This window comes from Fulmarus glacialis, unplaced genomic scaffold (genome assembly GCF_000690835.1).
Source record: "Fulmarus glacialis isolate BGI_N327 unplaced genomic scaffold, ASM69083v1 scaffold4286, whole genome shotgun sequence".
NCBI lineage: Eukaryota > Metazoa > Chordata > Aves > Procellariiformes > Procellariidae > Fulmarus > Fulmarus glacialis.
The window spans coordinates 6,989-19,246 of NW_009219900.1; the positions used below are offsets into that span (position 1 = coordinate 6,989).

Consider the following 12,258-nt stretch of genomic DNA (forward strand, 5'->3'; position numbering starts at 1 on the left):
AAATTTTAAATTTTAACAAAAATGGCCACAACTCTTCCAAGGTAGCTACTTCTTCTGATGTTGTTAGTATCACAATTAATTTTTAAGTTGTATACCCTTAAAACAGGGACTTTGCATCGGAAGTGCTGACACAATTCACACAAGAAGTTACACTGCAATAAAACAGCTAGTACAAAATTCTGCGTTCCAGTTGACTTAACATTCAGAATGAGGACCTTCCATCACGTTAAAAATATGACAATGTCATTTTCTGTAGCAAGAGCCGAGAGAAATGAAAGTGCACTATTACAAATCTCTGCATGTATATTGGACCCTTCGTAACACCCTTCTGAGAAAAGAAGATTCTGAATGCTCTAACAATGGTAACTGTAGAAGACTTTAATGCATCCAGAAGCTAAAATTAAATAGCCGCCTGTGTCACACTGAGTGCTACAAATGTGAGCCTCCTAATGAGAATGAAATATACCAGGTCAAGACTTTTTGTTATATCAGAAGCCTCATCTGGAGCTGCTTAAGGTCTTTTGGCTACAATTCAGACCTGTTAAAAGACACAAACACCAACCTGGTTGGTGTTTCTAAATAAATGTCAATAACAGAAGAAAAACAAAAGTGCTGAACTTACCCTTAAGATTTTTGTCACATAAAAATACACAAGTAGAAAATGCCTCTACCATACAAATAATTAAAATAATTGATGCATCTAATGAGCCAGGATCAGATGAAGGTATTAATTGCCATGACTTCTTCTTAAACTTTGATTGTTTAAAATATTTAATGTCAAGAATAATAAATTATACTAAAATGAAAGCAATGCTAGGAGCTAATGGCCAATACTAGCAAACATGATGGCTCATCACTCTAGACAATTAAAAAGTAGTTAATTTTATAACTCCATGGTATATCAGTCATTAACTGCAATTGTACATGACTGAATGTAAATACTAACTATATTTCAGTTTCAAACTGAGTCATAGGAAGATTGAGAGCACTGCAAAATTGGAAGTTGTCAGTCAGGGAAGGGGAGCCGGCGGGGGGGGAGAAATAAAGTAAGAGAGCTTTTTAATATATTCTTGCTGACAGCCAGAGGTTCTACACATTTCAGGTTTTAAATTGTACCTTTGGCTGGATGATGAGAGTGTTTAGCAGTACAGAGGGAAGGAGTAAATTTGGAAATACAAAGAGCATACTCAAAAAGCATCACACAGCTCTACTTGAAAATGACTGTTTTTCCAGTTAATGACTGATTTTCCCCATGATCAAAAGGCTTCCTATTAGAATAACATTTGTCATGACTGTGTTGGTCTGAATAGAAACTTTAAGGATCCTGAATATTTCATCATTACTGTGGCAAAAACCACATCTTTTTCTCCTAGTTTGGGTAATTCCTGTAGCATGTAATAGTCACTATGACTGCATCGTACTGTGAATTACAACTGCACTGACAGAGTATAGTTTCATATAATGTGGATATCTGATTTAAGAATCCACATTAATATTTCATGCATAACACAAGAACAAGTGACTTTTTGTAGAATAAGTGATTGTCTCCTGTAGCATTCTACATTTTCACAGAAATCACTAGCATTTTGACTAAGGACATATGCAATTTTTTTCGTTTTTCCATACTCATAAGCAGGATGTTGATGACGTTGCTTTGACAAGAAGTGCTTACAAAGTGCTAGTATTATACCCTGGCATTTATTAGATATTAATTCCAAGGATATTTTTAAATATATACATACTGTTCTTTTTACTTTTAAAGTAATTTTATTACTAATCTTTGATATTATAAAACTCTATTTTTAACCACTGATAATTCTAAATACAAAGCATGTGAAAAGTATGTTCAGTAATCTATAGCCTTTTAAATGAAAGGCATCAAAAATATTCCTTGTGGCAGAAAAGGTCCTATAGTAGGTCTTTTAATAGCTGCTTAAATTTTGTCAACGTCAGCAAACAGACAAGGAGAAATCTGACAGGAAACTGATAACAAGTTGGAAATATTTGTACATACCAAAATGCTATTCTTTTAACTTCGTAATTGTATGTTTTTATGAAAATTACTTCAATCCATGAAATTGTGTTGTTCCCACTACGCAGACGTGCCAGTTATTTGACCATTATATTCTGCTGTTTCCATTTTGAGAATGTAGGGGATTATGCTGTCAATGGGAACATTTCCAATGAGACCAGTAAAAAATAGTTCCTCAGTAATGCTAGAGCTCATCAGCCTAAGTGCTGGCAGGCGAACTAGAATCCGGGCTAGCCTGAAAAAGAAGTTCAGTGGATTATAAATACATATAATACCAGTTTAAAATACTTTGTAGCTAAAGAGCTGGATCTGCTTTTATTATTACCATAACTGATGAATGGGAGTACAGAGGCAATTAAAGCTAACTGAGCTATCATAAAAAGAATGGTTACCCTTCTATCCTGCAAGTGAAATGAGAAGCCACCATCTATCTTTGTGATTTTCCAATGAAAAGGACATATTAGTGCCCTTTGTAGATATGTGTATGTACAAACACACAATTCTCCTGGTCTGCTTTTGAAATTCCCAGCTCTGGAAGCACTTCACAGTTCAAGACAATGCTGAGACGAATAATATTCATACTGACTAGTGAGAACACTTGCACAATTTTAAGAGTAAAAAGCTTAATTAAAATTTAAACCATAAACAGCGTAGTCCTCAGTTGCCTAGCAACTTAATGACAAACCAGATAGCAAGAATGGGACTGGATATGTATAAAAGGAAATAAGAGAATCTGCTTCTGATGAGAAAAGGAATTTGGAGGGATGTGCTGTTACTACACATATTGCCAAATGCTGTGGTTTTTTATGTATCAGTATGTTAACAGACATCCAATATAACGAAGTGATCGTATTTAATTTCTGGACTTTCAATGCATTTGAAATGTAGGACAGTGATGAAAGCATATCTGCTGTGTTTATATGGCAGATGTACATCACAAATGCTGAAATAAATAAATGTCCGGAACCAGAGCCATGTAATAGCAAACTTTAGGCAGCACTGAACACAGGCCTCTGGAAAATGCTTGAATATCTATGGAGAAAATATGTAAGGTCCATTCTGCTAATATACCATATCTTGTAAATTTTAGGGGAAAATTGCAAAAAGATCCAAAGCCATGCTGCTGTGTTTGTGAAAATAACACCACTTGTACTTCTATCTCAATTTGTGCCAGCATTCAGTTGCTCAGAAATAATCAGATTTGTCCTCTAAGCTTATCTATGGGTGAGCACGGGGATTATAGACATTTAACTAGATATAGACAATTAAAATACAGGACATTGTTTGGGAAGTGTAACACTCTTATTTTCTTCCTTGAGCCACTAATAAGAGAAGTAAGCATATGGAAAAAATTCACTATTTCTTTTTATGGCAGATATCCAGCTCTCACGCATCAAACCAGAATAATTGAATTGTACACAGAAGAAGAATGTGGGATTTGAGGATATTTCTGAAGTAGAGAATCCCATCTTCACTGCACCTAACTGGGAATCCTGATGCCCCTTCTGTCTGTTGCCCCATACAATGTTAACTCTGTAAGATCAGTGCAGAAACCAGTTTCTGAGATGGGAGAAGCTCTCTCTTTTACAGGCTTTTTTTTTTTTTTTTTTTTTTTTTTTTTCTCAAAGTTACACTACCCTCAGACCTTGCTTAAATGCATGGGGTTGCATACTTCTTTACATGGGGATACCTTTCACAGTAAGACAATTATGTTCTAGGATATATTGCTAGACAGAAGTTAGAATTTCCCTTGTAGTGCAGAGAATCATTGTGTTGATGAAATTTAAAATAGTTTTGATGGACATTATTAGAAAATAGGATAATTATTTCTAGCAAGTAAGAAACAGGAACAGTTGAGAGGTGAAAAAACAAGTTAGATACTTTCAAAGAGAAGTCCTTGGAAATTAAAAAATAAACAAAGGCGAAAATAAGTAGGATGTGGGAATTTCTTATAAACAGAAGCTTAAGAGTTGGTTACTGTTCCCCACATGGTTTATAAACTGACAGTTTAAATACTTTTCTGCATATGTAAATTGACAAACATTTAAAGGATGATAATCACCTTTTATTATCCTAAAGCCTCTTTGACAACTAACTTGAAAAAGGAGGCAGTTTGAGGCAGTTGAGAGTTATTCTTGAGACTTCTAATAAAGTAAGTCTGTTTACTTTTCTAAACATGGCAATGAGACTCTCAAAAAAAAAAACCATTCAAAAAAAAATTAAAGAAAGTACTCAAGTTTAATTTACGTGGAAGAAGCTAGACAGCCATTCTTGCTTCTACCTATCTTCAAACAAATCTGCTTGCTTTTATGAACAAGGTTCTAGTTCTTTCTCATCCATAGTCAAAAAAGAACAAATGTCAAAAAGGAAATTTTTACATCAACGATGTTATTTTGTACTTTTGCCAGCTATGGCCCACAATATTACTTTGCATACTATAGACAATAAATACCTATAAGTATCTTCTGGATAGGTTTTTTGTACATAGTCCTGCAATTCCATCTGTGCCTTCTCCTGGAATTTTTCTATTTGGGTTGAACTGGTCAGACCAGGGTGATCTAAAGAAACAAAACATTTCTGTATGTCGGTTGTTTCCCTATACATTGTGAAATATATGTAGTTATAAGATTCTCGCATTTAATTTCATTTAAATATTTCTCTTGTATTGTGATGTTTAACGTGTTAGCTGTATAAAGGAAACCACTCAACTGAACGTTTACTTCCTGGCTTCAGAATTAGCTTACTCACTTTTCTCTCTATAGCTGTGTGTATCCACAAGAAAGTGGAAAAAGATTAAGCCTGTAGGTGTGTACCAAGCAATGACACTCCTAGTTTCTAAACTTGCTTTTTAAAATGTGTTTGCCTCTGTGATTTTGACTAACTATGCTGACTGAGCAGTACCTAGGGTTGTTTTCTTGACAGATCAATTTCTTGACCTTTCTGAGTCTGTCTCATGTTTTAATTCCAGTTGGCTCAGCTCCTCAAAGACAGTCATATGATCAGAAAAAAAACAGAAAATATCACATATCTGACTATGCCCAAATATCTTCAGTGTTGTGTTCCAGCTGCTCTTCCCTTGAAACGGGACAGAGCTACCTTGAGTTTGGAGAGTTTCTTGCTCCTCCAACTTGACTAAAAATCCTAATAAACCTAACCCTAATGGTACAATCTACAAAAAATTTTCAAAAGCAAATTTCAGGACCCCAATATCTTGTAATTAAAGTAAGTTTTATTACAAAGAGAAAAATAGTATCAACGTTAAAAAACAAAACAAAACCCCTCATAACAAGATACTTCTTTTCTTTGTATTTTGTTAAATTCAAAGTGGTAAACACCTTTGAATCAAAGTAAATAATTCACATTTCTGAGCAAGAGGTTCCCTTTCACTCAGCCTGTCAGCACTTTTAAATTAACTTTCTGTGTCCTAGGAACATTTCTCCAACTTTGCTGGAGACTGTAACTTTCCATTTCTTTAATATCCTTCCCTTATCATTCCAGAAAATCTCAAGTGTCTTCTTTGAGTAAATCCTCATATCTCATAAATACTGTTGATCATGCTTTAGTTGTCTGCTATCATTTTTTTGGTAACAAATGGAAGGCAGCCTGTTTACATTTAGTTTTGGAGATTTTGCGGAAGTTCCATATAAAATACAGTGGTATTTCTGCTCATATTTCAGTAATCCCTCTTATGAATGTATTAAAAATACTAAAATATAAGCCACTTTCTTTTTGTCACTGTGAGAATGTATTTCCTCTAATCTTTCCTACCATTTACTTCACTAATATTGCTAGTACACATGCCAGATAACTTAATATACATAGATTCTCAGCTGAAGATAATCGAGAGTCTAGTCTTCTAAGGTGGGTGTACAGGAAATACCTGATATATTGGAACTGTAAATAACATGGATATGTTGCACCGAAGTTATTTTTAAAACACATATTGTTTGTGATAAATCATTATGGAACAATCATTTTATCTGCAGCTTAACAGATCAGTCTCATCTCAAGACATTAATCTCATTAAAAAAATGGCAAAAACATTAACATATGAATGCTTATTATTTAAAAAGACATGGTTACTAAATTCCTTACCAGGGCTAAAGAGGACTATAGCTTTAAGGTATGCATATTCATATCCATCAATATCAAGCTTGGCCATGCTGTTACAGAACTCCTGAAGTTTCCAGATGTGTTCCATGACTTGCTTTATTCTGTCTCCAGAAAGTTTATCTACAAAAAGATATTGCTTACTATTTCATGTGAGCTCAAGTATATCTGATATATTAACCAATATCCTTTTATAAAACAAGTGATGTGACATTTTAAAGTCTTTTGTGTCATTTGCTATCTTAAAACCACTTAACATATAAGGATGGCCTAAATGATTCTGGAAGTGAAGATTTACAAAGCTGAGTGAGACACAGGGCTAGCAAACAGAATGTTAACTCTTTTGCATAATTTTGCCAGTACAGCATAATCTGCAACACCAATCTTATTCCAGTGATGTACTGTTCTGAGCAGAGACTCCCAAATTATGGTGAGTTATTCTACAAATGGCTAGAGTGATTCTGGGAACGAACAAAACAAATGCTCTCATGCAATCCCAATTTTAAATTCAAACAGTATTGAGTTAGCTTTTCCACAAGTGAATGGAAAAGCAGTAATGACAGTGCTAGTTTGTCCTCTATCTGTACTTTTAGAAGTGATTTTTTCCTTCCAATGGAGTAAATTCACTCAAATACATGTGCACAGATTCTTCCATCATTTGAAACATCACGTTCCTTATGTTGGCTTCATATTCTTTCTTAAAATGTTGATTTAAAAAAAAAAAATCTTATTATTATTTGTGGATAAGTTACAATTGAGTGGTATTAGCTGCTCAGCTAGGGAGGGAGAGATTTCTATTTTGGTAAATGTACCTTCTCTCTGTGTATCTGCAGACTAGTCAAAAAATAAAGACCTTAGAGATGACATTAAGACAAATCTTTCAATATATAATTACTATTATCAAACTTCAGAGGTAAGTCAATTCACAAGGGATAAAACTTTTTCTTGAGAAATACATTAGAATCATTTTATTCCAGTCATGATCTCTAATGCTACTATTTCATATCATTATAACTTAAATATTTTACCTTTGTCTGTACAGCTAATAGTGTATATGATTGCTTAGACCCGTGTGCCTTAAACTGAATCTTTGATGTAATTTATCATTTTACATATTTTCTGAAACTGCAACAAAACGATTGAACAGAAGAAACATTTTTTGCACAATGTCTTGAAATAAGAATGAAAGCATAATCTACATTTCTAAAATACATTAATTGTGATACGAGTTTTTAGTTACTCACGATGGATCAAGACAGACATGATGTAATGTTTTTATTTCTGTATTAAGTGGGAAACGATGGTGCAGAAATACTCAGGAAAAGTGAACTTGAATTCCAGAGTTTCCAAATAGCTTCATCACTAATATGCTTCCTGGATAAAGTTCTGAAATGTCTTCACTTTGTTTTGAATTTTAAAGTTATAATACACAATATAGTATGGTAACTTTGCAGGATGCATAAATAAAACAAATCATCAACAAATCATAATAAAACAAATCATCCTCTTTTCTTGGCCAGTCTCAGGTAACGTGGTATGACTGGAAGTACAGGTTGTAGAACAAATTTATTTTTTTCTTTTTTGAGACATGGGAACAGAAGTGGAGCCAGCTTAAGGCTGTAATAGCCCCACCACTTACTCCTCCACAAACTCATTGCCTGTAGATGGAATAGACAGCTCTCTCTATTCTGACAGAGATATAATTAAAAGCCTAACCCTGTGCAGAACACACAATGTGCACATTTCCCTGTTGGTCTTTTAAACTCTCGCCTCTCTCTGCAGGAAAAGAGCATTAGTTTGTTGTATTTTGAGGGCTGTCCAGGCTCTCTTAAATTACAAGAAAAAAAAGAAAAAAAAAAACTATATTCATTATGAAAGCATACTATCCATTTAAGAAACAAATTTCTGTCTAATTTACTTTATCATAATGAAGCTAATAAAGTAGCTTAAAACAAATGTACTTTACTAGGACTAAAAGTTATTAAACATTTTTTTCAGATTATCTACTTTTGTACATTTTATAGTTCTACAATCAAGTTTTACTCTCCTCAGTAAAAGCCTATTTTCCCATTTTTTGTATGCACAATAATGGCACCACAAAAACCATCACACAAATTGGTACCAAACAGTATTCTGTAACTACTTTTAACGCACATTTAAATTTAAGCTAGCTTTCATGTTATATGCTGTGTTTGCAGAGTTTAAAGCTAGTGTTGGGGTTTTTTCCCTATTAAAAAAAAGGAATGTTATTCTCACACTAATCAATCATATTGATTTGGAGCATCCTGAAAGAAAAGAATGAAAAAAGCGCAACCATAACAGATTATCATCCATTCTAGATACAGTCATCATTATCAACAGGCCAACACTGTATTAAAAAATAAAATTACATAAATCTTCTTAAGAGTGTCAAGAAAATAGGTTGTTTAATGCTTCAGAGGGTAATTCAAAATACATTAATCATTACTGCATTATAACAGTATCCAAAACCATTATACTTGCAAGAATATTCTTGTTGTGATACTTGGCAAATGCTATAGTTTTACACTGCAAAGAAGAGAACGAAAGTTCTGGAAGGAAAAAATTCTGGTGTGGTTTCGAAGAAGACATCATTATTGTAAGAGGAAAAAAAAAATTACATCTGGATCGGAGGAAGGCTCTGTGAGCACACCCAACTTTAGGCTGTACTTGTCTTTCTTTGTACTGCCAGTCAGATGGAGAAGACAGGAGAATACGTCCTCCAGCCTTATCCCCATTTCTTCTATGGATACTTCCATCCCACAGAGATCTCTGTGAGGTCAGTGCAAGAAAAGTCGTAGATGACCAGAGGAAAGGTAATTATGCCAGAGAAGGCTCCTCCTTCCCCTGGATCCTGGGGAATAATTCTGCCACTGATTAGGAAACACCTCATGAGAAATGTTACACAAATGTCCCTGTAGTGTTGACAGGACTGAACACGTGTAAGAATCATACAGTGAAAACATACCTTCCTGTATGCTGTTCTGGAGATGGTTGACAATAGCTGCTAGGATAGTAGACAGACTCATCACCTGTGCACACTGTGCCAGCCCTAAGGTAAACAGCTCATTCCAGCAGGCACGCACAAGGCTTGTATTACAGTCCTGCCTATAAACAACAGAAAATCAAACAACTGTAGGTAGTTTTTGTATCAGGTTGGTATTACCCTATATGTAATTATGTTAATTATACCAATTAATAATTAGGACTAAGGTATTGCAAACCACTTTACTAAAAGGCATATATTAGCATATTACAAGTATTTCAGAAAGCAAAAAGTAGTGATAGGCCAACTACAGGAAACCATTTCAGGTTATCTGTAAAATGGTGCCCACCAGTTCTTTGCAAAGATATATTTCTACAAATTAAATGCTTGCTTTTGATTCGGCTTTAGCTTCTGTAACTGCAGTTAAATCAGCTATTATAGTTATCCCTTCCTCTGCCATCTTCTATTTTATTCTTCAAAAAGGAGAATATTGCATAGTCTTCACACATGTGAAAGAATTCATTAAAAATTAAACAATATCATCATTTAAAAATTCAAAATAGCTGAAAAGTGTTCAGATCAGTGCTTAAATTCATTAGAAAGCAAACCACTCAACACAGTATATCCATTTACCCCAGAGCTTGAAATGCAGGTATGGACCTAGCCCAGTGCATAGAGAGGAAAAGCAGTCGTGATGCTGACTCACAGATGTAGTGTACATTAAGGTATTCCGGCATTGGACTGGGCATTGTCAGCTGCAAAAAATAAAAGTACAGTACAATATATACAGTTCTGACATAAAACAATTTTTATTATCAATGAAATAACCAGCAAAAACATTCAAACTACTCTCATAGTCTGTCATAAGCAACTGTGTGACAAGAAATTGTCAAAGGAAAACGCATTACTACTGGCAAGGAATGAAAAATAGAGATAGGAGACAAGAAATTATGTGGGAGAGAGTTCAAATGTTTCCTTTTAAAATGTTTTAATATTCATTTAATAATAACTAAATCTATAAATTTAATTACTCTGTGGAGCGTTGGCTAGCATCACAGTGCTATAAAAGATCTTTTAAAACTTTTTAAAAAGAAGCAAAATAAAATATAAAATCTAAATATCTAAAATGGGAAAGTCATGTAATAGGAATCTACAATCACAAAACACCATTAATGGGAATAAGCAGGTTATGATAAAAGTTTGACTGCATTAAGTATTGCTTATTTCAGTAATGATCTTTGTATTTCTTGAAACAGTGCAATTTGGTTACAGCAAGATGAACACCCTTATTGTTTCTCGCACACTGTTTATCAACATGTGTTTGTATTCAGTTGAAGCTGAAGCATCTCTAAAATGCAAGACCTTTTTCAGTGGTCTAACCATAAGCATCTAAGAAGGCACTGTAACCTTTCCTTTTATGAAGGAGCTTTTTAGATGAAAGTTTTACACTATCTAGAATTTTAAATTAATTAAGAAAAACATCATACTATATGGATGATATGGAATGTGCTTATCAACAGAAGTGAAAAGTGAAATAAATTTTAAAGCATCCTTCTGTCTATGAAAAGGTCTTATGAAATAACACCTATACTCTTTACATACAGCACGCAAGAGTGAAAATTGTATTAGAAGCTTTGTAACAGCAGATGTTATCCTAGATTATATTGCCAAAATTAAATATAAGAATAAAGAAAACATAGTAAACTAATTTTGGGTTATGTCTTAAGTGTTACTTTGTTTAGTAAGACATTTAAAGAAGCACATACCTTAAATGTGACATGTGTATCTGTAAGTAGGGGTCCTTCCACTTCAATAATTGGTGTTGACTGATCTCTACTGATTACATGAATATTTCCTCCTCCTGCAGGATCCATCCCATCTGCCAAGTTATGAGCTGCTGTACCATCTGTGGTATTAAGTGCTTTAGCCAAAGTATCAAATGCCCTGAAAAAAAAAGTAATAAACGATGAAACAGTACTTCCTTACACCTTAAAAAAATTCAGAGTAGTGGTCAAATTAAACGCTATAAAGCATTTCCATTTAGAGGTAACATACACAGGAACTGTTTATGCTAAGACACAAGGTTAGACTTTTCATTACAACCTGGCCCCTCTGTACTGTTTGGACATTAATAAAAGGAATAGATCTGCCCATATATCGCTGGTGAAAGACTCCCCTGTACGGGGGGGAACTTTCTACTACTGTAAATAAATAGTTTTATGCTAGTATTTGTACTAGTGAAGTCTTGCGCTTACCATTCACTATTCTCCTCCTTCTCACCTTGGAACGTTTAACAGATTATGTGAGGATTATAGACTAGATACACTCCCTGTAGTCCCTGTCCTTGATGTCCAATTCTTGGAACAGTGGAGAATAGTGTGATTCTCTTCTAGACAACATGCCTGAATTTCCTTTCCCTTAAGATGAGAGATGGCCAGGCACTCCTGATCTCATAGTATAGACAAAGCCTTAGAAACCTTTTGACAGTAACATAAAAGAGACTGGTCCCTCCACTCCTTTATACTCAAGCTGTAGCTGGGCCATTGCTGAAATAAGACAGCGTAAATTCCCTTCTTATGATAACAGAGCTTAGATTTAAAGAAGAATTTTGTGCTCCAATTTCATACCAGTGGACAGTATTATGGTATAGTGCTGTTTTGCCAGTATTTTTATCAAGAAGTTTTGTGGGGGAGGGCAGGGGGGTGGAATTTTTTTTCTGCTTTAAAGAAGGAGTACAAGGTTGACATAAATTGAAGTTGCAGTGTCAAGTATTTTTAAGCATCAGTTCGCTCACTTGAAGAGTTTAAATAGAAGACTTAAGAGCTTGAAGTTAAGCTCCTCTTAAAAGACTTCTACTTGAGAAACAATGGACAGTTTTGAGGCCAAGTATTTTTCTTATTTCAGTATATTGCCAATTTATATTGTCCTTCAACCTACCCACCCCCCCAAAAAAAACCCAAACAAAAACCCCACCAAAAGCCCCAACCATCAAAATCTCAAGCTCTGCTGGAAATTTTAAGATTCCATGTTCCTTTTCCCATTTTTCTCATTAATAAAGACTCCAAACTCTTTCTAAACATTAAAAAAAAAGTTTATTAATTTTACATTTTCC

At 34.3% G+C, this 12,258-nt stretch overlaps 1 protein-coding gene across 1 annotated transcript in view; it reads right to left on the reverse strand.

Moving 5' to 3' along the window:
* Positions 1–1,833: 1,833 nt before the first annotated feature.
* The window catches only part of NR2C2 (nuclear receptor subfamily 2, group C, member 2), a 34,559-nt gene continuing 24,134 nt past the window's right edge, over positions 1,834–12,258 (reverse strand). Inside the window, exons 10-15 of the mRNA XM_009580539.1 lie at positions 10,913–11,090; positions 9,780–9,901; positions 9,129–9,268; positions 6,128–6,265; positions 4,485–4,590; positions 1,834–2,267 (exon numbers count right to left, since the gene is read on the reverse strand). Of these exons, the coding sequence (XP_009578834.1) occupies positions 2,093–2,267; positions 4,485–4,590; positions 6,128–6,265; positions 9,129–9,268; positions 9,780–9,901; positions 10,913–11,090 (859 nt within the window). The 3' untranslated portion in view covers positions 1,834–2,092. The remainder of the gene's footprint in view (positions 2,268–4,484; positions 4,591–6,127; positions 6,266–9,128; positions 9,269–9,779; positions 9,902–10,912; positions 11,091–12,258) is intronic.